At 37.3% G+C, this 22,207-nt stretch overlaps 4 protein-coding genes and 1 long non-coding RNA gene across 7 annotated transcripts; 1 reads left to right on the plus strand and 4 right to left on the minus strand.

Moving 5' to 3' along the window:
* On the minus strand, window positions 1-4,035 carry snrpd2 (small nuclear ribonucleoprotein D2 polypeptide). Its single transcript, XM_007575933.2, has 3 exons — window positions 3,908-4,035; window positions 1,213-1,392; window positions 1-406 (listed from the first exon to the last, which is right to left on the minus strand). Coding segments are annotated over exons 1-3 (357 nt in total). The 5' UTR covers window positions 3,910-4,035; the 3' UTR covers window positions 1-231.
* A 4,007-nt stretch (window positions 4,036-8,042) lies between these two features.
* foxg1c (forkhead box G1c) lies at window positions 8,043-10,178 on the minus strand. The gene has a single exon (XM_007575951.2). The coding sequence runs from the start codon at window positions 10,102-10,104 to the stop codon at window positions 8,917-8,919; it is 1,188 nt and encodes a 395-aa protein (XP_007576013.1). The 5' UTR covers window positions 10,105-10,178; the 3' UTR covers window positions 8,043-8,916.
* Window positions 10,179-13,640: 3,462 nt separating this feature from the next.
* On the plus strand, window positions 13,641-18,003 carry LOC107833466 (uncharacterized). The gene is made up of 3 exons (XR_001659211.1): window positions 13,641-14,648; window positions 14,805-14,808; window positions 17,994-18,003. It is a non-coding gene; the product is annotated as an uncharacterized LOC107833466 (long non-coding RNA).
* Window positions 14,779-16,135, minus strand: pglyrp5 (peptidoglycan recognition protein 5). 2 transcript variants are annotated; one of them, XM_007575934.2, is made up of 4 exons: window positions 15,649-16,125; window positions 15,351-15,546; window positions 15,135-15,253; window positions 14,779-15,020 (listed from the first exon to the last, which is right to left on the minus strand). In XM_007575934.2, the coding sequence occupies exons 1-4, from the start codon at window positions 15,659-15,661 to the stop codon at window positions 14,845-14,847; spliced, it is 504 nt and encodes a 167-aa protein (XP_007575996.1). In that variant the 5' UTR covers window positions 15,662-16,125; the 3' UTR covers window positions 14,779-14,844. The 2 variants fall into 2 exon arrangements, with proteins under 2 accessions (XP_007575996.1, XP_016518315.1); XM_016662829.1 differs by having other exon boundaries at window positions 15,351-16,135.
* polr2i (RNA polymerase II subunit I) lies at window positions 16,775-21,330 on the minus strand. 2 transcript variants are annotated; one of them, XM_007575936.2, is made up of 6 exons: window positions 21,140-21,326; window positions 20,939-20,993; window positions 20,755-20,828; window positions 20,327-20,401; window positions 19,501-19,552; window positions 16,775-19,085 (listed from the first exon to the last, which is right to left on the minus strand). In XM_007575936.2, exons 1-6 carry the CDS (start codon window positions 21,199-21,201, stop codon window positions 19,023-19,025), a joined length of 381 nt encoding a protein of 126 aa, XP_007575998.1. In that variant the 5' UTR covers window positions 21,202-21,326; the 3' UTR covers window positions 16,775-19,022. The 2 variants fall into 2 exon arrangements, with proteins under 2 accessions (XP_007575998.1, XP_007575997.1); XM_007575935.2 differs by lacking the exon at window positions 16,775-19,085 and having other exon boundaries at window positions 19,261-19,552; window positions 21,140-21,330.
* Between the last annotated feature and the right edge of the window lie 877 nt (window positions 21,331-22,207).

Below are 22,207 nucleotides of genomic sequence, written 5' to 3' on the forward strand. Positions count from 1 at the left end.
TTCAGCATTTATCTAACATTTTTATTATCAAAAAAAAACAAAACAAAAAAAAAACAAATCGAAATAATCAGCACATGCTGCACCTAACCTCTTGAGACACAGTGTTGTCAACAGTTTTTCTGTCTCAACAGTGTCCACAACATCCAACATCAAAAAGGAAAAACAAAAAAGGTGAAAATACATCAAACCCCTGCCTTCAAAACCTTCCTACAGGTGGAACCCTTTAAAAGTTCATTTTCCTGTGATGAGAGGATTTCTCAGGACGACGATCACAGAGTCTCCTCTGAGGAACATTTTAGAAATGTAGCGGTCCTTATTGACGGGCTTTGACTTCTTCTTTCCCTTCCCGCTTTTGGGAACCTCCGTCCACATCTCCTTCACGTTCTCCAGCACCATGTTACAATGCCTAAAACGACAGAGTAGATGCGGAGTGTAAAGACCTCCTCTTCAAAAATTAAACAGGATAAAAAAAAATAAAATAAAAAAAAACATTTTATTTTGCACTGCCACACCACAAATTTACCTAAACTCCAGAGATGTATGTGAGGGTTTCAGAAGGTTACGGTGCTAAACTAAAAAGTTCAATTCATAAAATCCCTACAGTTTAAAGCCTCTTTGCTGAGAGGGCAGAGAAACTAACAATGTCTGATGTTTTCTTCAGCTAAATAGCATGCTATCCTTCCCCCATCTGTTGCTGCACAATACTCATCAAATGGCAAAAGAAGGCTTCTACACCTTCCCATTACTTACAAGTAATACCAAAAGGCATGAAAAACACAAAGAGTTATGATGTAAAATTAAATTCGTACCATCCATGTGCTAAAGCAACTGTAAGGTAGTAGCAGCATGTTAATTAGCACATTGAAGTTCTCACAGAACCAGCTAGCCTCATTAATATACATGTGCTAATATCAACTTTGTATTCTTCAAAAAAAGTTAAATAAGCAAGAGAAATATATATTCTGCACATTAAGCACTTCTAAAAAAAACTAAAGATTAAATCATGTTCCATAATCTTGTTTAAATGAAGCCATCAACAGTCATTTACTGGCAGCTTTTCCTCCTTTTTTAAATTGGTTTTATGTTTACAAGATTTTTCTTCACGCTCAAACACCTTTATCCCTAGACCTCTGCGGTTCTTGCGCAATCCTTAAACATTTTTAAGCAGGCACAGTTTGTACCCTGGGGCCTGTTTGGTGAGTCACTGGGTACCTGTCAAAGGCTTTGACTCTTCCAAGCAGTTTCTTGTTGTTGCGACAGTTGATGAGGACCTGAGTGTTGTTCTTCACCGACTGGGTGAGCACTGACAGCGGCCCGGTGTTGAACTCTTCCTCCTCACGTTTTTGGAGCTCCTCAGGGGTCATCTCCGATTTGGGCTTTGTTAACAGACTCCTGCAAAGGACAGCACACAGTAGTAGCTATTTCAGACCAACTCAGAAAACTTGGTATCGGCATGCTTCTCAGGTAAACCTTCAGAAAAAAACTGATACACCTATAGATTTTATAATATAATATTCGTTCAGCATGTTTTTAAATGTGCCTCATGCCTAATGGACTACCAAGATGAACTAATTTGGTAAAATAAAACATACTTTAAAAGGCCCAGCATGGCCGAGTCAAAGTTGAAAAGTCCAACCACGGTCATGTGGTTGCAGGACATACGTTTTCACACACACCCTTCAAGGTCCACAAGACACACCGAGCAGAGTTCTTGTGAAACCCTCCTGCTGCAGTGTACGTCATGGGGTTTTGTCATAGGTGTGGCTTACAACAGTATAGTAAACACAGCAGTCAGGGCAGAGAGCATCACCTATTATAAGAAGTTCACAAACTCAGAGGTGGAGGAAATAATAACTGATGAGTTGAAACATTTAATTTTATTTTCTATGTTGGCGGAAAACAACAGAAAAAGAACAGAATGTGTCAGTGGGACGTTCGCCCGCTGCATCGGACCAGAATCGAGCTGGGGAAGTTCAGTGTTTTGATCCAATAGTACATACTTCCTCAAGGCCTCAGAGAATTGCTCCTCAAAACTATCAATCAAACTCTCTAGCTTAAAAAGAGGCTTCTGGAAGTTGAGTAGTTGGGTTGTTTTCTATGTAAACACACCCATGACCAATCAAAAAGTTGTTTGGCATGCAGAGGGCACCAAAAAGTTCATCAGGGTGTTGTGACAAGAAGTGGACGACATGAAGCTGAAAACAAAATGACACAATTTTCAGTTATGTAACTGCGACAACCAGAACTGATTTCGGCACATCGCCCTGACCATGCTGGGCCCTTTGGCCCCAACAACAACTTGTCCTTTATGATTTTAAAATGCTTTTATTCTCTTAGTTTTGGATCTAGAACCATCATGAACCATCGATACGCTGTCATTTGCACAGATCACTATAGGGCTGGACAATATCAAAGACAAAAAAATTCCACATTTTCCTCTGTTTGCCAATGCAATGCTTCCACCTCTGCAACTTTTAGCATTCTGGGAACTATTCTTTGTGTCAGGTTTTGGTATCTGCTGCTGACGTGAAACTCTATCCAAAAGGATAAATAAATATTCTAAAATTTTAGAATAAAATTCTAGAATTTTATTCTAAAATTTCTCACCACTTACAATATTCAGAATATAACACAGAACAAATATTCCTAACAGTTCTCTACGATACCAGTCTCGCAAAATCTGATATTGTGATGATATATTTATGAAAAGTTGCCCAGTCTTAGTTTACTACTCTTTATTCTTTTAATTAGAATTCTTAGAATCTGTATTAAAACTCCCCATCTAATTATTCCAACTTATTTATTTTAATTTATTCTAATTTTAGGTTTTATGTTCTCAGTTAATTTCTGTTTTAAACATGGTAAATTATGTCATATGCAACTGTGATAAAATACTTCCTAACCAAGTACCTATTTAATCTCTTCAGTAGAAAGTTTGGTTCATATAGGTAAGCTACCAAGAACATCTGCAAGTTAGCGTTGTAAATACTGCAGTGGTGACATCAACAGCAATATCTGCCCATTTTCTTCTTTCCTCTCTTTCTCATCTGTGCTTCCATCACTATGTTACCATTTGCATTTTGGGCAATGTCATTTGCGTCCAGTGTGAGCATCTGAATGATTTGATTTGATACAAGTACACATGCTTGATTACAGTATTTAACTATAATGTACACTTTGAAATAGAATATAATCTATTATATTAAAATAATCTCAAATTAGCTGTAGTAAACATGACTGACTGGCTATTACGAGTGAATTACCTAAAACTTCATTTCCACCGGGTTTTTTTGGTATCTTTCATTGTAAAAGAAAAATAGTTTCTATTATTTGGGATCACACCATTTCACGTGTTTTAATGTTAACAGAAAAAAAAATTACATTATCCCAGAATATAGACTATATAAATGGCTTTTAAAAAAAAAAAATAAAAAAAATAATAATCCCTTAATGTTCAACGTACACATATTTCATTTCTGACGGAGTTTTTAGGAAGCTTTTTTGTGTTAAGTAGTTTGTTTTAACTCTTAAACCTACAAAATGAACATGAATTCTCTGTCCCTTTCTAGCATTAACTGAGCTTACTACAGGTTGACTCAACAGAGACGTATCGTTCCATTTAGATACATTTGGTCTGTACTTTAATCTGAGCAAAACATAATGAAATAAAATCCATTTTACAAGATCAACCATTTTTATTTACAGTTATAGCTAGGTAGATAAGACATAGCTCACCCAACAACACAACCAGCATTTAGTCGAGCTAACTAGCCTCTGTGCTGAAAAGGCTAACTTCATTAGCATTAGCCTAACTGCAAGAAGTTACTACTCATAGCAAAAGCTCTTGGAAAAACAATAGCATTTTACTGCATTTTACTAAAGACGACTTGCTATAAATCATACTTACATTATTGATAGACTATAGAGTCAGTCTCTGTAATTAATACAGCGCTAATCTCCACCGGTAGCTTCGTAACGACAACGATACTGCCTGACTCGCGTGTTCGAAGTCACTTCCGGGTTACTTGATACGCGCTTGAAGCTGTTGGTATAACTACCGGGTTACAGCAGATCGCCTCTCATTCAAGAGCACAGAACTCTCTCTCTCTCTCTATCTCTCTCTCTCTGTTTTTTTTTTTTTTACTTTATTTGGTGTAATTCTCACTGAGTCCCGACAAACGTTTTTCAATTTTTCAGTAATAATGTGGATGTTCTTTTTGTACATTCGGGCTTTTTTGAGTTATTACATAACAGGTGCTCCTTTTTTACACATCAATCGCATAAATGATGAAACTAAATTGTTTTTCGACTGGTAAGTTTTAAATGTACCTTACTATACTGCTGCTGCTGCTACTACTACTACTACTACAACTACAAATAATATTTTTTTTCCATTGAAAATTATAACAATGACTTCATTTATTGTAATTCATTCATTAATAAAAATCAGTCTTGAATTTGAGTAGATTTATTTAGTGGAGAATGAACGTGAACAAATAACTAAAGGAGGTGCGGGGGTAACAAATCACTGTTTAATAAGGGTTGAACAAAAGGAAAGAAAAATCTTTGACCATTCTGTTTTGCATAGTCAATGTCATGTGGCTCCTTTCTTATGCTTTATTCTGTCCTCAGTTCACTAGTGTGTTTAATAGCACGTTTGTGAAGGACTGGTTGAATGCATTATTTGGCAGCATACAATATTGTCTGCATCGTTTCCCACGTTTACTGTGTTCCCTGTTGCTTGTGGCAAACCACAAAATGGCTTTTTGAGAATAACATCTTTTTATTGCCACTGTGTAGTGGAAAGATTCTCCCATCTGAGCTGTCAAACTCTGCAACTCCTCCAGAGCCTCTTGGCTACTCTCTGATTACTACTGACCTCCTTTCCCTACCTGTCAGTTTTGGTAGGTTCATGCTTGTGCCTTAGTTATTTAATTTTCAGATAATGGATTGAGCAAATTCTCATTAGATGTCGAAAGCTTGGGATATTATTTTCTAAGCTAACCCTGCTTAAACCTTTTCCACAACTTTGTTCCTGACCTGTCCACTGTGCTCCTTGGTCTTCATGATGCTGTTCACCAGTGTTCTCATGCAAACCTCCAAGGTCATCACAGAAAAGCTGGATTGAAGTTAAATTGCATGCAGGTGGTCTTTGTTAGTCTGAATGCCTTGGGTAGGACTGGATTTAATCTGTTAGTAAAATAATGGAGAGGACTGAATATATATTCATGTCAAATCTTCCTTGTACTTTTTATTTACACACTTCTTTTGTTTCACAAAAAAATAAACTGCTGTTTGTTATTGCAATGTGAAACAACATCACAGTTTGAGTGGTATGAAGGCGTTTGTGCTCCATTATGTTAAAAATAATAAAAAGATGTTTAGAATCAAAAGCCGAATTTCTCCATTTTCAGTGTGACATCACGAAACCGCGACAAAAGATGAATTTGACTTTAAGACGTCTTTACAGAGGTGTTAATAAAAGTGACAAGGATTTCTAAAGTAAAATGTAAGAAAAAACAAATCAGAGGTCTTTATAGATAAACAAGAATTCACCCCCAAACAGTGGGGGGAGGAAGGGGGATGAAAACAATTCAGAGTGAAACAAATACGCAATTTTTGTATTACAACATTCGGACAGATGACAGAAAATGAATTGATTTTATCTGTCAGAAATGTTCTTCTCCTATCCTCAGGAAGATTTCATATACAAAAGACACTGTTAACAGTTTGTAGCTGCTCAATGTGTCAAACACAGCTTCAGGCAATTAAGTTCTGTGACATTTACTTTAGATGTTATGTTCTAAAGTCACTATGCAGATTTGTCTCACATTGGTAGAAAATACTTAACAGGCCTATTATTCCAGTATTAGCTGAGATTAATTTTTCGAGTGTGAGGACATGTTTCAGAATGAACCTTTTCTGCTTATGAACAACCCAGAGGAAATAAATAAGGATGAGCGAGCAGCTAGGTTGATACTGCAATCCAAACAGTTAAGCCTTTGTTATGCTCTTTAACGGAGTAACAGGAAATCGTGAATGTGAGTGTGTCTGTTAGACAGAGTGAGAGAAATGGGGATGTATGCTACGGTGAAGCAATGAGACACTAAGAGATTGGCTTTCTGGCAAGAGACAGACAGACGCCTATGGGTGCACAACCCACCCACCTTGTTCCAAAGGTTACACATCTACCTGAGGAAATCACTTACTGCAGATAAAGGCAGGCTGTGTGCTGCTGAGGGAGGTGAGTGTGTGGGATTGATTTTCAGGGTGCACGGTTCTATACCTTTATGAAGCGCACCATAGCCAAGAGACTCAAATCTTAAGAAGTGGAGAGCTCAGCGTTACCTTGCAGCTGATGGGACAGCAGAAGCTAATCTGGAAACACTTTTCAGCTGCCTAATTAAGAGAGCAACAAGCATTAAATCAGATGGGCCAGACAAAGATTTATTCAGCAGAACTATCAACATATGACACAACCTGGAAATCATGTAGGATTCATTTCAAAACTGGTTTCCTGCAGAAAAAAAAAAGAAACATGATTAACTTTTTTTCCCAGCATGGATTAAATTTACAGAACCCTCACAGTCACAACATGTTTGCTCGGGTTGGGCAGTGGGGGTGGGGGGGAGGGAGGGTTGCTGCAAAAATCAGTCTATTAACTAGACAACTTTTTTACCAGTTGAAATTTCACAATTATTTCACTTTGGAACTGGGATGAGGCTGGAATCTATGTAATTGAAAGCATTAATTTTATTTGAATTTGAGCAGACTGGATTCTCAATGACTGCACCGTGGTGCAGTTTGCCCAGTTGCTCTGCAGCAAGAAAAGTCCCGTATTTGAATCCCGACCAATGAGTTTCTGCATGGAGTTCTGTCACTCACAGTCCAAATACGTGCACATAACATGCACGCCCTACTTTTACGTTTTTTTTTTGTGCAACATTTTTGAATGTTGTATTTTTACCATCAACCCTTATAAAAGACTGCAATAGAAGACTGAAGTTAGAAATTTTACAGTAAAAAACAACAAACAAACAAACAAACAAACAAACAAACAAACAAACAAAAACATAAACGTAAAAAAAAACCGCTGAAGGGTTATTAAAACTTTTTTCAGTTAGAGTGAAGCATATCCCCCTGCACTTTTCAGAACGCAACATAAACATTTTGCTGTTTTGATGTGCAAGGAGAACCAGTAACAACTTTCTAAAGAGTCGACAACTTGGTATTTCCGTCATTTTCAGTTCCCTGTCAGCACAGACATCAGCACCAAGCTCTGTTCATGAAACAATAATTAGCTCAGTATTTACGTTTATCAGGAGACCTGTTACAGGAAGGTGATTAGCAGAACTAGATCTTCTTACATCTGCTTTTGCAATTAAAACACAGCTTACGCCTATAGATTCCCACCTCTGTCCTCCTCACCAATACCGCCCCCACCCCCCGCCGCCACAATTACTCATACCACTGATGAAAATATTCACCTGCATCTATCTAGACAGCGAGTTTGCCAACACTGAAGTTACCTGATCCAGATCCGTCTGCCTTAACCACAGAGCGACTGTGACTGACGGGCTGATGTCTTTCCACATAAAAGAGCTTTTGTTTAAAGACGAGGCAGCCGTCCAGGGAGAGGTGCTCTAATCTGTTTCCCCAAAGATCTCATTTGGTTTTTTTGTATTAATTTGTGGAGGATGGGCGGCGGCGGAGGGAAGGTGAGGGAAAGTTTAACAGCCATGATAGAAAGACATAGCCAAACACTGATCAAGAAGATCTGCACCACTGGAAATGTGTCGTGTTTGATCACAGTCTCCTCACAGTTTCAACAACAACTGACACTATGATAATAATAATAATAATAATAATAATAATAATAATAATAATAATAATAATAATAATAATAATAGACTAACATTTCACTCACAGGCTGCTATTCATATATTTCATATATTACTTTAAACGTGTAATTTAGTCCATCTGTTTCCCTTTTGCGGGCTCAAACCTCCAGAGTGAAACGCTTAATAACAAAGCCAAATAGGAACAATCAACAACAGCACAAGGCTTTAATGAGGAGGGAAGAAAACACAATTTAAAATGCATTATTTATCGTTTAATTACATGTAAAGTAATTAAAGTAGGAATGTAATATAGTTTTTTTTAGTTGCAACAACGATGAAACCGAATAAGTGCAGCAAATGAACAATTTTAAATTTCATAATGTTTGTGCAATCAGCAATCTTTAATTTTACAATTATTTTTTTGGGCTCTTTTTAGCTAATTCAATTATTTTCTTTGAACTAGACATTTTTCTTGCTGTTTTGTAGTTTACATTTAGCCTATGCTCCTTTAAAAACAGCATTCATACCTGAAATATGTCGCTGAGCAGGAAGGAACCACTGCAACTGAACATTTTCCTTACTGATGTCCCTTTTGCATCTATACACCAAACGTGCGCACAAAACCTCGAACACACCCAAGCGAATGCGTGGGAAATAACACAGAATACACGATAACAATGTGTGTTTCAACCAGAAAGTGTTGCACTATTAGTTATTTTTCTATTTTTAGATAATTTCTATGTCTCATTTATAAAGTTATTAAATATAATTTTGCGCATTTGTTTGGAGATAAAGGCGTGCGTAATCAGTTACTGAGGCACAACTTAAGTAGTGTAAACACCAGGAGCCTGTTTTATTTACAACATATTGCATGGCATTAATAATCTTCGAGTTGCATTTCCATCTTATACTATATCACTTAAAATTAACGCAGGTTATTCGTTCATAGTAAAACTTTCAGCAGACATACACTTGTCAGTTTAGGTTGAGTTGGTCTTTTTTTCTTCAATTTCTGTTTTCATGAATGCTACATTGATGTTTTTTTTTTCTTTTCTTCCGACGTATTCTCATTTTTTTATATCCCAAAAGAAGGGCTTGGGCTGACTTGAGGGCAGTAATTCGGAAAGTCAGTACAATATCCTCCCAGTTCTGAGTGCCCACTCTTGGATAAAAGTTGTCCAGTCTTGGAAGCACCGCACTCCTCCGGACACGGACTAAATGCTGCTGCGCATGGTATTTGGTGGGAGTAAAAGTAGCTGGCCTGTCCGGAGATCATGTTAAATGAGCACGGGTCCGACAAAGGCAGGGTGCATGCGGGGATGGACGTGGCGGAGAACGAGGCGCAGGCGGAGCCGATCTGATGGCGCCGTGACTGCGCGCAGCTGACTCCGATGTAGGACATCTCCTGGCGCGTCCGCACGAACCTGTCGGCGTCTGCAGTGCTTGTTGCACTCAGCCGGGTCTGATGAGAAACCACCGAGGCAGCGTGGTTGGACAGGCGCGGCTGACCGCGTTGGTAGGTCCCCGCGCCGACATGAGCGCGTACCGGTGCTTGAAGAGGAAGGAACGGCGGCACCGGCCAGTAGAACGAGCTTGCTGCGGCTAACGTAACACTGGCTGCCGTGTTGGGGGGCATCAGTCGGCCTCCCCCTCCTCTCTTCAGACCAAGTTTGCTCCTGGAACTGACCGTGGCTCTGCGCCGGAGTTTCCCAGACGTGCCGCCGATAAACACATCGTCACTGCAGGGGTCCAGCATCCAGTAGTTGCCCTTACCGGGGTCGTCGTAGTGCCGCGGCACCTTAACAAAACACTTGTTCAGACTCAAGTTGTGTCTGATTGAGTTTTGCCACCCCTGTCTGTTCTGTCGGTAGTAAGGGAAGTTGTTCATGATGAACTCGTAGATGCCGTTGAGCGTCAGCCGTCGCTCTGGACTTTGGCGGATCGCCATCATGATGAGCGCGTTGTAACTAAAAGGAGGTTTCTCGGGCTTGACTCTTTCTTCCTCTCCTGTTTTCTTTGCTTCCCTTTTATTTTCCTCTCGCTTCGGAGGTTTGATATCCTTTTTAGCGCTTAGTTTGGAGTTTTCGCAGCTTTTGTCGCTGTCAAAGTTCTCCTCTTGACAAGTTTTCTCAGAATGAAGAGGGCGAGAAGAGGGCGAGTCCTGGTCATCCACCATCCCTTCTCTTCTCCACAGCAGACTGCTGATGCTGAAAGAGGACTTGTGGAATAATCGCTCCGGAGTTTTTAAATCCCCCATCTCCATCTGTGCGCGCAGTTGCCTACAGTCGAGCTGTCCGTGAAACTGCGGGAGGGCGCGTCACTGAGCGCGTATAGAGCAATGATGAGCGGATTCAAAGTGGTGACGAGCTAAGGACGCGCTGACCAAAACTTGCCAACACATGCGCATGATAGCAGCACCACCGGCAAAGCCGGGCCAAGGTATATGCAAACTAAGCCCATGGCGAGTGTGTTGCAATTAAATCGATCTTCTAAATCAAAGATGAGCCTTTGTTTTAATATCTTTATGACAATTTCCTAAATAGTGAATTTCAAAGGTTTTAGAATCGATTTAAATGTAAATATTACGAAAAATAAACAGCGTGACAAATGTTTAAAGGGGAATCTTGATAGGGTGGTGATAGTTATGCTCAGGCAGTCACTAATGCTACAAGTTTAGTGACTTTCATTAATTATGGTTACATTTTCTGCACTCTGGTTCTCATTTATTAAACATTTGTGAAAAACAGGATCGTTTTAATGCTCACTTCAGGTCGGAAGACATGTTTCAATCTCACACATGCTTTCAGATTTCCACAGGTGTGAAAGTCAAGCTGCATATGTCTCAGAAATACACTGATGTGAAAAGATCACATCAGTGTAATTAAGTGTAACTTTTGTTCTCTCTGTCTTACTAAAAGATCGTAAACCAATTTTTAATATATTTTTTTTGCCAACCATTATCAAGGTAAACACAAAATCACTTTTTAGAAATTTTGGAAGAGATATTTCTAAGGGCCTGGGACTCAAGTGAGCCACAATGAGTGCAAACATTCATAAATGAAGAAGACATGAAAGAGTGGTGAAGCATACCTAAACCCCACCAATATTCTTAAATACCTTTTTACAGTACTGAGTTAGTCAAGACTTAAGCGTAACCACATACTTTTATGCTTATTGGTGTTTTTATCTTTTTTTTTTTTTTAACAAAAGATTTAATTTAAGCAGTTGAATCTGAAGATCACATAGATCGGTTGGAGAAATGTTCCAATAGCTGGCGTTAAATTATGTCATTGGAGTGACTTTTTACGTTAAATATGAGTGGAAATTTACGAAAAGTCCTCCTTATGTGACAAGACAGAGGATGCTGAAGGAGAATAACTTTACACTTTTGAAATCAGAAATGTTCTTTTTCAGCTTTAACTGAGATGATATTGTTAAACAAAGTTGCTATTTGATTCTGGACTTTGTTTGGCATAAATTGCGGACCAAACATTAAGTACTGCTGTAGGTGTTTGTGTGTAATTGCACACAGGAAGCTCACATTCGTACATGGGCCAAAGAGGAGAGGTAACTTGGGGATCCTGAAGGGGTATTGAGAAACCCTTAGGTTAAATGGAGAAATCCTGCTTTACATTTGTGACCTAATTTTGGGCACGTGCAGCATTGCACAATATTATGCTGGACAGTTAGTTTTAATGTGATAATTTCAAAATAATAAACTGATATAAATAAAAGTATTTCTATTATGTGACTTTTAAATACATTCTGAGATGAATGGGTTTAAAATATAACATCTGCAGACTTTATTATTTTTTTTACATGCAAAACTATATTAAAGGTTAGGATGTTGCCACCTTCACATGTGACAGATGTATTTTTTACTATCTTTTGTTCTTTAGTATTGTAAATATTGTGGGTGAGGTCATCCAATTTATGAAAAGAATATGAGAAAACATTTACATCAAGACTATTTCAAAGCATCAGACCTCTGCGAGAGTGTTTTCCATGACAACTTTACCCCCAAATCTACCCCAGTTTTGATGAGGCCGAGTTTGAAACAATACAAACCCAAATATTTGTGATTTACGATAATTGTTCTGGAGAACAACTAAGTACACTTTGCCTCCTCCTTCTTCACTAACAACGCTTACAGGTCACACCATTGCAGGAGGTGCACACACACACACACACACACACACACACACATGCAATATGAAACGTATTTGAGTGTCACAAAAACAAATTTGTTTTACAGCCAATTTCAGGAATTTGTTAATTCATTTTTCACACTAATTAACTATAAAACAAGTTGTGTTAAATGCAAAATGCGCCAATGATAATACACGGTGAATTAAAATAATAGACTAGAATTGCTTTGGTGACTGAAGCAATGTATCCAAACCTAATTTAATAGCAACATGAAAAATAACACATACCACAATGCCTAGCACAAGTTGCACCCAAACTGTAAACCAGACACTACAACCTGGAGAGAAACAAAGGTTCACGCTGTCAGTCTGCATGACTGATTGGTTGCAATTATAACACTTGTGATGAGGTGAAACTCAAGCTCTTCATACCCTCCTCTCCCCGGGGCTGGACTCATCTTCTCCTTATTTCTCCATTAGCATATGTACATCAGAATCCAACTATTCATGATGTTACTGGTAATTTAAAATGTTGTGAGCTTTTGTACATATAATGTTGGATTTTAAATAGTTTTACAACCTTATTAACACCAAATCATACAGAAAACCTGAGACATTTTATTATTATTATATTATTATTATAATCATGATCGTATTTTGAGATAATTTTCGTCCTATGGACAACAAGCCCATTATGTACATTTTTAAATACTGCTTCACAGTTAAACTGTTCAAACTACGTAATTCTGAGATGAAAAGGTTTTCGGTAGAAAGGGGGAAACATAAAGTTAAGAGATCTTCACACTTTTATGTGTTGGCATCCCAACTGCTTTGGAGGCTCTAAGTCACCTGCTGTCGCGCCCATATTTGAGTCCTCTAAAACGCATCCCGGGATTTAATTAAATTTTGCACACAGTTGCATAATTCTCTATGCGCAAAACTATTTTTTTGTGAGCGTTTGCGTTTGTTCAAAACTTCAATCCCTGCACTGAGTTGTCTTTAAAATATCCGAGAAATACGACCCAAATGGAGCTTTTGAAGATCTGAAGAATAGATCGGGATAGATTACAAGATACAAGAAGCGCAAATACTTTCATTGGGTGACCGATGCTACAAACTCATTTCTTTTGTTCTGAAAACAAATGTGCAATATAGACATATACATAAAAAAAATCCTTATTTATACATCGCACCGAAACTAGATATAATCAAGAGTGTTTGCTTGTTTGTTTCCATCAATCAGAATCCTTGTTTGAGTTTCACCATGCAGATATCATAATGTTTCTAACTACATGCTATTTGTTCCTGCTGTTAGTCACGTTGATACGGAGGCCTCTCTGCACTATCGCCGCGCCACACAAGTGAGCACTTGTCGGGAATGCTTTTGGCCCTGCAGAAAAGGCGCAGCGTTGCCCCAACAGCTGTAATCCTCTTGGATGTTTTTCCTCTGTCTATCGTATGAATTCACCTCTTGTTTTGTTTTGAATGATCTCAGTGACACCCTGAGAAGAGCATCGCTTTCCTAAGATTTCTTTTGTATATAATTTAGCTTTATTTGTGATTCAGATGGTGAAAATTGAGCACTGATCTTTTTGCGTAGAGCGCTATAGTAAAATAAATAAAAAAAAAAGAAGCACAAGTCCTGCAACGATCTTACAATATGTTTTATTTAAACACATAAAATACATATATAAATATATTAATTCATATTTGCCGGCACCCATTATGCTAGAATCAACAATTAAATAGTATTTTATAGTCATATTGTAGCTGGACGCAAGTAATTAGTCAAGTTAAAATAGTACAACAGAAAACATTGAGGTTTCTGTGTTGCAGATAAGGTGCTCCTTTCTAAGTCTCATCCTTTATCATTGCGCCCTCTGGTGGAGAAGCACAAACCTCACAGACGTCAAACAGGCTGAGGTATGATTCACCGTTTGGGTTTTACACGACGACTAGTGACAGGAAAGTCAGTAACACAAATAATCTCTTCATCACAGCATTTGTTAGTAGAACTAAGACCTTAAACAGCAAGAGAATGTGTTTCCTCAAAGTTGATAGGTGGCAGTCAGTCTCGCAGCAGCTATGAAGAGCCCTCTGACTAAAGACTGTTGCTGTATGACAGTCTCATGGCCGTCACGACACGCTACATTTTCAATTTCTGGGCAGCAGTGATGATATTCCACGGTGACATATTCCAAATTAGTTATCTTTAAAATATCTGAGAAATAAGATATTTCTAAGATGGGAGCACAGCAGTTGATGTGCTCCCATCAACTGTTGGGAGCACAATCTCTGTCTAGGCTAGGGTTAGAAAGCCAGGCAGAGAAACATTGGAGTCAGGGATATGATCCCTGCCCATTATGATCGATGTGGTTTGATCAAATAAAAAACAGCAACTGTTGCTCAGATTCAGTCTATCAGAACTGGTCCCATTAGCAATGAAAGAAGGTGCGGGGGAAAGCAGTATATCCTGCTGCCTGTGGCCTCTTTCGCCACAATAATACGCTCTGTAGCAAAACAAAAGCTGTTCAGGACTAATTTGAGAAGCAAAAAAACATGCCTGAGGTATTGACTTGGCCTCCAGATTCCTCTGATTTCAATTCAACTGAGCACTTTTGGGATGTCTTGCCCAATCTTTGGAGTTTCCACCTCACAAGTTGCAGGAGAGTTTCAACTGCCAGTATCTTAGTGTCACGGGTTACTTGTCGTTGGCATAAAACGATCTAGGTGTTTTGACAGCAGCAAATGAAAAAAAAAAAAAAGAGTTCTACCCTCATGACCCTGGTGGTTAAGGGTCAAAATAAATTCATAGCTTAGTCTTCCCCTTCCTCTCTTTCCCTCAAGAGTTTTCTTTAGGCTGAGTTTCTCAGTTGTGATAATGCAGCATAAAGATTTTCTCCAGGGCATTGCGTAGCTCCTAAATCCCTGTGGCCGTACAGGGCAAACTCTGGCTGGATGAAGCCTTGTAAAACTCCAGACACCAGCAGCTGTTTGACTGACAATATTGCCTCTTTGCTTGGTGTGTCATCTGAAAGTGCAAGAAGAAGAAGGTGGTCTTTATTATCCACACGTTTTAGAGATTAGTCAGCATTTAGCGTCTCTTTTCTGTCCCACTGTTGATGAATCCAAAAGAAGTGCTTACTGTTGAAATTGCCCATGAAAGCGATGCCCAGGGAGTCACCGTTGTGACCTTTGGTATGCGCTCCCATCACGCCCCAACCTCGGCCCTCAAACAGACTCCCGTCTCCTCCAACAAGAAAACTAAAAAAAAAAAAAATAAAAAAATTACCACAACATATGTTCACTTCAAAAATTATGTTTCCTTAACGTTTAGAACGATAAAAGGAAAAATACTCACTTGTACCCAATGTCATCAAAGTGTCTTTCGTCCATGTGAAGCCTCTGGATGCTCAGAACCTCATCTGTACACTCTGCCAGGCCTTTGCAGCACCGGAGGGCAGTGTGGTGTATCACAACTCTCTGGGCTGGACCTTCCAGACTGTCCTTTTGCTTCGGGGCCGCTGCTCCCCACTGTTGCCTTGAAACTATGTTCACTGAACAGTAGATTAAAGATCGAGAGATGATTAAAATTACAGGTTGGTTTTTGACTAAAAATAAATAAATAAATAAATATATCCATATATAAATATATATACCTGTTTGTTCCATGAGGCTGAACACAGCAGCTTGTAAGTGTGAAGACTAACCAGGCAGCATACTGCACGCCTACCTTATTAGTTTGTTTAGGAGGGTGTGGTTATGGAAAGTACACCTCGCATGTTCTTTGTTGTTGCACGCAAACAAATGATTATGCAACAGATGTAGCTGCCAGAGTCATAGTCATACAGTTGCCCAACTAACTGGTAGAAATAAACATATTGGAACTAAGGAGGAAGCGTAATTAAACATTGGCAGAATGTGGCACACTCAGGCTGAGAAACTGGCAGTTTTTTGTTCCAGCACATCAGACAGGATTTCAAAAGTTCTTTGGAGTTTTGACAGGAAATCATTGGTGGCAATTTTGAAATGTTGATTTGTTTGTTTTCCCAAAGTAGGAAATTGGACAGGACTTTTTTAATGAGTAAAGAGTCAGAATACCTTTGTAACGTGATAAAGAATCATGCAAAGACCATTCAGGGAATTTTTAAATTTTTTTTTAAACAATAGCAAAATTTCTGAAAAAAAGACAACATTTTTCTTGTCTTCAATTATTTCGAAATTCAACAGTTTGCAAGCCCACAGCCATCATTTCTGAGATTCATCATGAGATCTGCCAGGGTTCTGTCAAATTACCCAGTGATGATAAAATACATGACAAAAGTACCCACACGCTTTGAAATTTTTTATACTTTGCCAGGTTATAACTGAAAACTTCAATCCATCCTATTGGGATTTTATACGATAAAGCAACACATAGGAGTGCAACACTGTAAAGTAACTCTAAAGTTAAAGCTAAATAATTTTGAAGATCATGTATACTTTCAATCACCATGAACTCTTGATTGACAATTATCTGCTACTTTGTATACTTAGGTTTGTGGTTTTATTGTGAAATATATATTTTTGCATGACATTATAGATGACTTCTGCATGTCTGCAGGTTGAAGTAAACAAAGAGGACCAAGTCAAAACAGTTTTTTATTTGCAAAAAATTAAATTGCAAAAATAACATGCATACAACAGCACATTCTGGCTTTGGATTTTTTTAATCAAGATCTTCCCAGACTTCCTTTTTTTCTGCATCTTTATTCACTGCACGATGATAAACCCAACATTTTTTTATATTTGCTTTTGGTAAGTGAGTGGGAAGTCATAAACCATCATTACGGGAACAAAGTCCTTTTACATCCAAACCAGATGCCCTCAGCCATCACCTGTTAATCTTCCTAATGCAGAAAAATCCAGAGTTTGTACAGTCATTAGTGCTTAGTGGGTTTCTACTGGAACTCCAAACTTTCCTGGGTTGTATCGTCTACGTCCAGATTTAGTTGATTATATATTCATTCAGTCCGTCCACCACAGTTTGTGCTGCATTTTAGAAAACTTAATATATACTTTTTTCTCATGTGCATTGAGTTTGAAGATAAAAAACATTTACCACTAGAAATCTGTAAGTATTGCCCAAATATTAAAACAATGCACTACCAACAGATTAGAGATATTCAAAATTAATTTCAGACTTTAAATTAGACACACAAACAAACAAAAAAATTGCATGAGGACTTCCAAAGTCTACTGATCCGTTTGGTGTGAATTCTCACCGTGATTTCACCATTTGCAGTAGTACTATTTTGGCAATTTTACTCTTCCGTATGAAATGACATGCAATTGACCACATGGAAAATACATTTGTTAGTCAAGATAAAGTACTGCGTCTTGATATTTGTAATGAAATGCATTACAACAGCGTTTTATTTTTGGAAAAACTGGAACGTCTCACATCGACAGAAATGAGGAAGTAAAATGTTGCAGTTTTAAAACTATAAATCAAGTGTACTTTACTGTTTAGTTACAATCTAAACAAAGGATTCAGTGGGTAGCATCAATAAACTGAAACTTCAACTGGGTTCAAAATCACAGTATTGTTTCTTTTTTTATATATTTTTTTCCAAATCAAGACATAAAACTAGTAAAACGACTTGGGAAAAGACATCCAACTTAAGTTTAAGAATTTTCCAAAGAAGGCAGCACATTAATATTTGATTCTGTTGGTTTGTTGTTGAAGCAGCTTATCTGTCTAAATCTAAGTAATTTCCCCCAGTGATTCAGAGATTAGGAAAATCCATCAGTCTTAGTGTGAGCTCTGACTTTAGGAAATAACACAGTCGTAAGTGCTGAACAATGGTGAATGAATCCTGTTAAAACATAAATCTGCCATTCATTTGGCTAAATCTTTGACTTTAAAATAATTTCTGTTAGTGCAGAAAAAGGATTATCACAACGATCTAACAGTAGATATTAAAGGAGGAAATACAAGGACAATGTGGACTGTACAGTACAGCTGAACTTACTGTTAATCTGCAAAAACCTCATTGTCAGCAGTTTTCATGCAGTCACAGGATTGAAAGTAATATTTACTTTGAGTTTTTTTTGGCCCAACCACAACATTTTAACAGAGTTTTGAGCGGATCAGCCCAGAAACTCCAGGTTCACCACTTTGATCCATCTCAAAACCAGTTTTGATTAAGTGTTTGTGTTCATCTGACTTTTAGAAACCCAAACTGTGTCAACATAGAATTTTCAGGAACTAAACGGGAACCACTAAGGTCTGCAACCTACCAAAAACTGTCAAAATGGGGCTTTAAAATGCAAGAAAAACATTGTGGTGGCAGCATCATAAAGATGGTCTGTGCCACTAGTGGTACTGGTACACAAAGTTGACAGACTGATAAATATGAAGGAATGACTTTATAATGTTCAACTTTTCAAACAGCTTGAATGTTGAAATGTATACAAAGTAAAAGTGAAAACACTAAAACTTTTTGGATTACACAAACCAACTTAAATGAGCATCAATAATAAAACAATTCAAATATTCAGGCAGGACTATGCCAGAAGTTTGTTGATGGCTTAAAAAAAATTGCATAGATTCACGCACCATTTTCCCCATTGTTTAGTGGGGTATATGCGCAATTGCAACTCTTTGTGGATTAGAGAAAATCTTCCATGTTCTTCCTCTCACAAAAACAGTTTAAATTCAGAACATAAGCAAAGCTGGACTCCATGGTTCAATATTTTAAATAAAATGTCCTAAATTTAAACAAATGCACTAAGAGAGTTTTGTGAAGAAATAACACAAGCTGAACTTTTTAATTTTTTTAATAAAAAAAAAAGTTTAATTACAGACCAAACCTAAAAACAGATTCTACAAATCTATAACTGAAACTGATCACTGCCAAACATATCCTATCCAGAAAGTGGTTGTCAGTATCAACACACACACATATATATATATATATATATATATATATATATATATAAATCCTGCTATTAGACGCAAATGATGGAGCTCTTCATGATCGTACAGGCGCTACTCTGTCCACCGGTGTCCACAATGAGGGGCCGTGCAGACGTAATACAAACGCATAGCATCCTGGGAAGGGCAAAACACAGAATAATATAAAACATATACACAATCTTTGTATTTAACTGCAAGGGTTGTTTAATTTAGCAAGTTAATGTTGAAATTGTTTTTCTAATTTTAACATTAACTTACTAATTTTTCACTTCCAAAGCCGATAATTATAAATAGGTGCAACTGAAACATTTATTCAGCCAATTGTCTCTTCCCTGATTCAGATTGGTGTTAGAAGAAGAGCAGGTTTGTGGTGTAGTTCTGAGTTTTCTAGGCTGCAATAGTGAAGCCATTGTAGGTCATTTAATCAGGTGTGCAAAAACATTTATGTAAACATTGTTTTTCATCAAATAAGTTCAAAATATGTCAATAACATCCAATGAGGAACAACGACTGAAAGGTCATAAATACCTCCTTTAAGGGGAATTCTTACCTCAGCCTTCATACTGTGAGACTGGAAGAACACTGCCTCCTTGTGACCGCATCTGGGAAGTAACAAGGCATCAAGTAAATGTCACAAATACCACCACGTTTGGACAACTTGTTGTTGTCCAAACCTGCCATGTTTTAGTGAGATAAGGAAGAACAAGAATGGCAGGCTAGTTCTTTATTCAACAGCAAAATCAGACCAAAAGTATATACTTTTTTTAAAATTATAAATGCAAAGGAATCTTGAAACACTGCACATGCTACGCTACTCCTAAAGACATGAAGGAAAACTTTACTGGGAAAGGAAGGGATCTGGCTGGTGGGAAAGACATAAGGTCTGTTTAGTGATGCAGATCTTTTCTATTTTCTATCAGTTAGACTCAGCAAATACAAACAGAAATTACGCATTATGCTTTTCACTGGCATATGTAAAAAGTCAAATAGAGCAATATCTTTGTCACTGTCTAGTGATTTTCAGATACTTGTAATAGAAAATGTTAGTAGTAACTGCCATCAATATTGTTATAAAGGCCATTTTCTGTCCATTATTTTTAGACCATGAGGTCAAATTGTAAAAAGATGGAAAAAGACATCTTTGAAGGCAGCTCCATGCATAATTTAGCCTCAAACAAGCTGCTTTTAAATCCAGTTTTCAACAGAGAACAGTTCTCTCTATCATTTAGTGTCAAATCTGCTGCTGCCTGCATACTTTGATTGCTTTAGTATATAAATACAATTTTTAGCTGTCTTGTGGGAAAGTTAGTCTCTTACGTGTAAACGCAAACTCAACATTTCCAGAGAAAAATGGCACAGACAAAGAGAGCACTTACTTTGGACAGGGGTGGTCCTCTGTTCTCGGCAGCGTTGGATCCTGGGCTACATCAGCAATGATTTGTGTCAGTTCACTGAAGAGAAATCACAAGATTGTTTTAATGAGCAAAATCAATAATTTCAGACCACAAATGAAAGATTTGTAACAAAGCAAACTCTCCCTGATGTGGCATAATTAAGGAAATATTGTTAAACACGTGCAGTTGTTAAATTTGTGTTATTCCAAAAAAAAGAAGCTACTGTTGGGGTTTGCATTTTAAAATCTTTTGCCATTTTTCAAATACTATTTTATACACCACAGCTGGTATTCATGATTATAACAATAGAGCAAAATCAGCATTTTTCTTTCGCTAAATAAGGTGCAGAGACTAAACAAGGTGCACATTTAAAGATGGATAGTAGATATGACGAAATCTTTATTACATACTCAACTTCGTGGGTGATCTTGTTGACATAGATGCAGCTGTTGTCAGCCTCCTGCTGATAGTCACAGTTTCTACACTGTAGGTTCAATGAGACAGCAAAACGTGATAAAGTCTATTAAAAACTGTATTTGTTTGTACTCTTTCCATGCTAACAAATGAGCGACTACTTTCTGACCAAATACTTACCGCATACAGCAAAATGCGGTTCTCTTTGTCTTCCTTTGGGTACAACATGTTGTTACTGAGAGAATAATGAACATTGTCACCGTGATATTTATTTACTGTAGCTAAAATCAACATCGTTATGTAGAAAACAACTTGGTAGCACTTGATATAGCTAGCATGCTAATGACACTTCCTTTAATGTAATTTCTGTCTAAGACTCACCATTCTTGACAAAACCGTATTCCAACAAATCCCGGCTCGTATGTTCCACCTTCTAAATCCATCTGAAATTGATTTACTGAAAGAAAGAACCCGACAATCAAGATAAACGGCGCAACGTCTGTTTATGTAGTCGTTACCATTCAAAAACAGCATGTAAAGCGGGGTGACGGTTGTGTTGCTTTCAGAAACAGCGCCTCACACTGGAGGGAGGACGACCTGCATTATGTCTGCGAGTCATGTTTGGGATTAACAATTTTCTCCAAATTGTTAATAAACTGTTATAAAAAACTGCTATGAAAAAAAAAAAAAAATCACTCAACATTTTTAGTGAAATGCATCTCAAATTTTTATTTGAGATGCATTTATTTTGTGTTAAATAGGAACACAAATTAACAACACAAACAACTATTTAAAACATAAAATATGTTGGATTTTAAAACAATGAATACATGTCTCATAAAAATTTTATACATTTACATTCAATCAGGCCTTTAACCTCCATATTCCCTATGTTCAAGCACATCAGAAACACTCTGTTTTCAATGTTAATAATTTCAAAAATAACACTGATGTTTGCTTATATCACTTAGTGTATTGCCTAATATTTTCAAGTCTTTCATTTTATTCACCACCTTTTTTATGTTATCTTAGCAAGATAACATAATACATAATAACAATAAAAACAAACAAGAAATTATAAAATGTGGGCTTAAAAACAAAGTATGTTGTTTTATACTAGATAATGTTCTTATTTTATTAGAACCCATGATCTAACTTACTGAATATGACTGTAATTACAAAAATAATAACAAAAACAAATAAATCTGAAAATTCTGCAAATGAAAAAAAAAGTAAAATGTAGCTATGGACTCTTTGGATTTAAATTGGACATATAGACTCAGTAACATCTTTTAAAGAGATCATAAATGTTTGATGACAACTGTGGATGAAAAATATGATGTGCAGTTTTTAATATGTTTTTCAAAAAATAAAACATATTATTAAAGTTAAGGAGAAAATACACGTTTTATGTTGCATTATCTTTGTTCTGTTTAAGATTTATTTATT

Source organism: Poecilia formosa, unplaced genomic scaffold (assembly GCF_000485575.1).
Source record: "Poecilia formosa unplaced genomic scaffold, Poecilia_formosa-5.1.2 Scaffold392, whole genome shotgun sequence".
Lineage (NCBI taxonomy): Eukaryota > Metazoa > Chordata > Actinopteri > Cyprinodontiformes > Poeciliidae > Poecilia > Poecilia formosa.

Excerpts from the sequence above, each read along its gene's own strand:
- polr2i (XM_007575935.2), bottom strand. The coding sequence starts at position 21,201 with ATGGATTTAGAAGGTGGAACATACGAGCCGGGATTTGTTGGAATACGG. Across the intron at positions 20,829-20,938 it reads ACCGCATTTTGCTGTATGCG|TGTAGAAACTGTGACTATCA; the intron begins GTAAGTATTTGG and ends TTGAACCTACAG. Across the intron at positions 19,553-20,326 it reads GAGGACCACCCCTGTCCAAA|ATGCGGTCACAAGGAGGCAG; the intron begins GTAAGTGCTCTC and ends GTTACTTCCCAG.
- snrpd2 (XM_007575933.2), bottom strand. Across the intron at positions 407-1,212 it reads AGAGTCAAAGCCTTTGACAG|GCATTGTAACATGGTGCTGG; the intron begins GTACCCAGTGAC and ends CTGTCGTTTTAG.
- foxg1c (XM_007575951.2), bottom strand. The coding sequence starts at position 10,104 with ATGGAGATGGGGGATTTAAAAACTCCGGAGCGATTATTCCACAAGTCC.
- pglyrp5 (XM_016662829.1), bottom strand. The coding sequence starts at position 15,661 with ATGGAACAAACAGGTATATATATTTATATATGGATATATTTATTTATT. Across the intron at positions 15,254-15,350 it reads TTTGATGACATTGGGTACAA|TTTTCTTGTTGGAGGAGACG; the intron begins GTGAGTATTTTT and ends TTTTTTTTTTAG. Across the intron at positions 15,021-15,134 it reads TTTCATGGGCAATTTCAACA|ATGACACACCAAGCAAAGAG; the intron begins GTAAGCACTTCT and ends TTGCACTTTCAG.